Source organism: Gorilla gorilla, chromosome 3 (genome assembly GCF_029281585.2).
Source record: "Gorilla gorilla gorilla isolate KB3781 chromosome 3, NHGRI_mGorGor1-v2.1_pri, whole genome shotgun sequence".
Taxonomy (NCBI): Eukaryota; Metazoa; Chordata; class Mammalia; order Primates; family Hominidae; genus Gorilla; species Gorilla gorilla.
Window position 1 is genome coordinate 47544927 of NC_073227.2, and position 6000 is coordinate 47550926.

General features: G+C 46.2%; 1 protein-coding gene across 1 annotated transcript in view; it reads right to left on the minus strand.

The window, feature by feature from the left end:
* The window catches only part of UGDH (UDP-glucose 6-dehydrogenase), a 28800-nt gene extending 23143 nt beyond the window's left edge, over window positions 1–5657 (minus strand). The window contains exon 1 of the mRNA XM_055384808.2: window positions 5162–5657. Coding sequence (XP_055240783.1) covers window positions 5162–5193 — 32 coding nt within the window. The 5' untranslated portion in view covers window positions 5194–5657. The remainder of the gene's footprint in view (window positions 1–5161) is intronic.
* Between the last annotated feature and the right edge of the window lie 343 nt (window positions 5658–6000).

Consider the following 6000-nt stretch of genomic DNA (forward strand, 5'->3'; position numbering starts at 1 on the left):
TCTTGCTTAAATAAATGCTAGCGTACAAAGATGAGTTTATAACAGGTTTAGATTACGATGATATAGAATAAGATTAGTTCCACAGTCCAGAATTGGCCTCTGAGATTATATGCCCTACACACTACTTTGGCTTTCAAAGTTTACTTTTAGGTACTAGGCAATAATCTTAAACTCCATTTCAACTTTAATCAGAAACCATAAGGTGGTTAAAGAAAATGTAATTTCTGTAATTACCAAAGCTGTTACACAGATTTTTTTTCTTCCCAATGCCAGCAGAAAAGTGGGTTACACAGATTTTGATAGATTTTCAAAAGCATTAGGTGAACTGATTCACACTAATCAAAATGACAAGGAACTGATTTATACATAAGTATGCTCATTTATCCGTTATAATGAGAACTGTCAAACTGATCAGATTCTTAGAAGCAAAGAATGGTTTTGCCTTGCCAAGACCTCAGACATCATCTAATCTAACCCATTCACAGATTCCAAAGAGAAGGAAAATGGTAATCAGAGAGTTTAAGAATTTTTTAATATACTCCTGTATGGATCAGAGAACGCACTCTGGAAGGCTGGCCTAATTTGAATGCCTGGCAAGAAGAATATCCCTATTATGAAAAAAGACAAATCATATAATTAAGATTATCCAGTTCTTTTTGGTTTGAATCTGTATTAAACAATATTCTAAATTTTCGTTTGGTTCTCTGGATAGATTTCCCTACTAGAAGAAAATGAGCTGACTAATCCATGTAAGTATCCTGGACTGTTTGTAGCCTGTGTTAATAAACTACCAATCTGGCTTATACATTGATATTTAGTGGTATAGATATCAACTCATGGAGTCTGATCCCTCATGACTTTTTTTTTTTTTTTTTTTAATGAGACAGAGTCTTGCTCTGTCGCCAGGCTAGAGTACAATGATGTGATCTCGGCTCACTGCAACCTCCGTCTCCTGGGTTCAAGCAGTTCTCCTGCCTCAGCCTAACGAGTAGCTGGGACTACAGGCACACACTACCATGCCCAGCTAATTTTTGTATTTTTAGTAGAGATGGGGTTTCACCATGTTGGTCAGGATGGTCTGGATTTCTTGACCTCGTGATCCGCCCACCTCAGCCTCCAAAAGTGCTGGGATTACAGGCATGAGCCACCACGGTATTTATTTTTTTTGAGACAGAATCTCACTTTGTCACACAGGCTGAAGTGCAGTGGCACCATCTCAGCTGCACTTATTACAACCTCCGCCTCCTGGGTTTGATTCTCGTGCCTCAGCCCGCCAAGTAGCTGGGACTACAGGTGCATGCCACCACACCAGATTAATTTTTGTATTTTTAGTAGAGACAGGGTTTTGCCATGTTGCCCAGGCTGGTCTTGAACTCCTGAGCTCATGCAATCTGCCTGCCTCAGCCTCACAAAGTGCTAGCATTACAGGCACGAGCCACTGTGCCAGGCCCCTCATGACTTATAAAAAACGATTAAAAGAAATAGAATTTTGGTAAAATAGTAAAAATGGACAGAATTTTGAATTATATGATTCAATTAAATAGAACAGTATTCTATTTGAATCTGTATTCAAATAGTATTCTTAGCCATATGAAATAAATTTTTAAAAATTATTTATTCTGGCCAGGCACGGTGGCTCATGCCTGTAATCCCAGCACTTTGGGAGGCCGAGGAGGGTGGATCACCTGAGGTCAGGAGTTCAAGACCAGCCTGATCAACATGACAAAACCCCGTCTCTACTAAAAATACAAAATTAGCGGGGCATGGTGGCACATGCCTGTAATCCCAGCTACTTGGGAGGCTGAGGCAGAAGAATCGCTTGAACCCGGGAGGCGGAGGTTGCAGTGAGCTGAGATCGTGCCATGTTGCACTCCAGCCTGGGCAACAAGCACGAAACTCCATCTCAAAAAAAATAAAAAATTATTGATTCTGAATAATGTTCATATGGTTCAAAATTAAATCTGTTGTAACAAGGTACACACGAGAAGTCTCACTCCAACCCCTTCCTTATCTACTTTGCTATCCCCTACTTTGCTTCCACACAAGCAATCCGTTTTCTTGTATATCCTCCCAGCTACAAGTAAATATACATATATATTCTAATAATCTTGTCTTTCTAAATTCAATAGAATACCAGATATACTATTAACACCTGGCTTTTTTCACTTAATTAAACCCAGTATATCTAGAATACCTAAAGAGTAGAATCTCAAAGTAATGTTGGACCAGAGGATCTTTTAGGGTTACCACTTAATCTCCTAGCCAAAAGGTTATTAGGGCAGCCTTTACTCTTAATCTCAACCAGGACAGGTTCTGCTAACACATTTATTAAATGTAGAATCAGTGTCTACTCGTTGCAGCTCCTGGGCTTAAGGAGTTCATAGTTTAATAAGGCACAGCCAGGCTAACAGTTATTCGCTGCTGCTCCCTGCTGTATCCTTGACTCCTAGAATAGCAGCCTCTCAATGATTATTAATTGAATGAATGAGTAACTCTCCACAAGGGCCTCTCTTTTTGAGATGAAGACTTCTGTGTAAATAGCTTTAGTTCAGATTGCCGATCATAGTATTTTTGCAGTAATTGACCAGAATACTATCAACTTTTTTTTTTTCCTGACACAAGGTCTCACTCTGTTGCCCAGGCTGGAGTGCAACAGCACAATCTGGGCTCACCGCAGCCTCCGCCTCCCAGGTTCAAGTGAGTCTCCCACCTAGCCTCCCAAGTACCAAGTACCTGGGACTACAGGTGTCCACCACCATGTCCAGCTAATTTTTGTATTTTTTCTAGAGACAGGGTTTCACCATGTGGGCCAGGCTGGTCTCAAGCTCCTGACCTCAGTTGATCCACCTGCCTCAGCCTCCCAAAGTGTTGGGATTACAGTTGTGAGCCATCGCATCTGGCCAAGTTCTTTTTTTGAGTTACCTAAAGAACTTCAGCATGTTTCCCCAGAGTTACTTCTTATCTGCCTTGATTGTGAGACCACATTTCAACTTGCTTTACGTACATCAGCTGGGATAGACTACTGATGGCAGGTGAACTTGTATCACAGAACTGGATGTGTTTTACACAAGCTTTATTTTGGGTATTCTCGCCTTGCTATTTCCCATGAAATACGGCTTACCGATGACAATGGGAGAATCAATGAAAAGGCTGATGTACAATCTGTGCAAGTCCAAATAAATGCTCACTTGGAAGTTTCAATAAAATCTTCAATAAGCTTTAACATGGAGTCTGACATAGTGTTAGTGACACACTTTGCATGACACAGATGTCTGCCAACTCCATTTTTTATTTCTTTTTTCTTTTTGAGACGGAGTCTCACTGTCACCGACGCTGGAGTGCAGTGGCACCATGCCGGCTCACTGCAACCTCCGTCTCCTGGGTTCAAGCAATTCTCCTGCCTCAGCCTCCCGAGTAGCTGGGATTACAGGTGCCCACCACCACGCCCAGCTAGTTTTTATATATTTAGTAGAGATGGGGTTTCACCATATTGGCCAGGCTGGTCTCGAACTCCTGACCTCAGGTGATCCATCCACCTCGGCCTCCCAAAGTGCTGGGATTACAGGCGTGAGCCACTGCGCCCAGCCCCATTTTCTTTTTTTCTTTTTCTTTCTTTTTTTTTTTTTTTTTTTTTGAGACGTAGTCTCGCTCAGTTGCCCAGGCTGGAGTGCAGTGGCGCAATCTCGGCTCACTGCAAGCTCCGCCTCCCAGGTTCATGCCATTCTCCTGCCTCAGCCTCCCGAGTAGCTGGGACTACAGGCGCCCGCCACTGCGCCCGGCTAATTTTTTTTGTATTTTTAATAGAGACGGGATTTCACCATGTTAGCCAGGATGGTCTCGATTTCCTGACCTCGTGATCCGCCCGTCTCGGCCTCCCAATGTGCTGGGATTACAGGCGTGAGCCACCACGCCCGGCCCCCATTTTCTATTTCTACTTTTATGTACCCTCTGGCCCTCTATTCTGCTGTCAGAGACATAGGAGTGTTTCCTTATTAAATGGGTTATTTTGAAATGAGTTTTTACCTCTGTATTTTGGGAGAGTCACAACAAACCAAACCGTTCCAAAACTACTCTTCATGTAAAATTTCATAAATTCAAATAAACATTCCAACCCAGAAGGGGTCACTAACAAATAACAAATGCCCTACTACAATCTAAACGGAATATAATCCTTCTAGCCCCAGCTCTCTACAGCATATTTTGCATAGGTACCCAGGAGCTAACGATGGGCATTATAGTTGGATACATCAGCTTCACACATTTTAATCATTTCCAGAAATTAAACAGTAAAAGATGCCTGACCAGAGAAAAATATTTAATCAGTAAGAAAGCCGGTATTAATTTCATGTCTAAGGGTTATCATGTAAAGCTGTGGAAGTAAACAAGAAGGAAGATGGATTATGCTTATCCAGTTATAGATTTTGTTAGAAAAAGGAGTACAGCAACGGGAGAAGAAATGAGATCTTTTCAATCAGGGTTGTCTACCCCTTACCTTAAACTGGATCCTGGCCACTAATAAGCACATCTCAGAGCAGACAGTCAGCTCTTTCATTTCCAGAACCCCCCTGAAGAAAGACTACTGTTCTCCATTTCTTAAGGGATTTGAAGAAACTCAAAGGTTCACTGTGTCTTTGAGGTCTGTCGATAGACAGTTACTGCTCTGTATGCCCATGAATAGATCCCTATCAGGGAACCCCTCTTTTCTCTATAGTAGAATTCCTAACCCTACTAAGTTATCTTCCTATATATTTATAGGACGTATAATTTTTCAAGATCTCACACAAACATGGTCTCCCGAGGCACCCAGGAAAGGCCTTCCCCGACATCAAACAGAGCAATTCTGTGGTGTAGGGGGCCAACAATGGATTCCAGGACATCCCGGACAGATATCACGACAGTCTTAGTATTTTGCTCTCAAGAGGACTTTCTGGCTTCGTTTCTCTTTGGTTTCTTAAGAGGGGCGGCATGAGAAAAGCAGGAGCCCCTCAGGTGAGCGGACTCTTAAACACAAACAAAAGACTACGACTCTGCGGCCAAAATGAGGTCCCCAACGAGAGAACCGCTTCCTGTGGTGGGCGTTCGGCTTTGGAGGCGGCAGGGAAATCTCATCCAAGTCAGGAAAGTGGGTAAAGGCAGAAAGAGAAGGGGCTGGAAGACTCACGAGTCTTGAATAAGAAGCCCAGACGACCACATCCCCAGGACAGCAATTCCAAAATGCGGTTCCCGCCCTAAGCCCCAAAGAGACGAAGGTCGTGAGACGGGAAGCCCGGGACCCAGCGCAGCGAGCGACCGGGAGCAGCGCGCACACCCCAGCTCCGCTCCCTCCACATCCCGCCCAGACCTGGGAGCATCCCGCCCGGGCGGCGGGGCCAGCCCGGGAGCGGCGCTTACCCACTTCCCAGCAGCAAGCGCAGGGACCACTCCTATCCCGATCGTTCGGACAGCACCTTCCTACGGGCCGCGCCGCCGCAGCTTCTCCACCCGCGCCCCGCTCCGTCTGAGCTCCCTCTCGGCGCACGCCCCTCCCTCAGGCTGCCACGCGTTACACTCTGAGTCCCGGGCCTGAGCCCGTATTTAAAGGCTTTTGCCTGAGAAGGCGGAGGCTTCATTCCCCCGCAGCCAGGCCCTCCTGGACTCTGCCCTCAGCTGCTTCCTAGCTCCCCCTCCCCCTACACAAGGCCCAGGGCCGGGTCTCTATTTCCTTCAGGGCTCAGAGGCGGGGAGACTGGGGCTGTCCTGGTTGGGAGGGCCTGCCCCGCCCCTGGCCGAGCTGGGCAAATCCGCTTTAGCCAGCTCAGCGGCTCCGCCCCTACCGCGAGCGGCGCTGGGCGGGGCTGCGTGCGTGGCGTGTCCGCTGGACCAGGGGACGGGGGCGCGCCGCAGGTGTAGGCCCTTTGCGCGCCTACCCGGCGGTCGTGGGTCGAGGAGGGGTCAAGAATTGTTGTCTAGCAGCCCTCTCCCCGCTGCCCTGTCCTGGCCGAGGCAAAGGCCGCGTGCGCT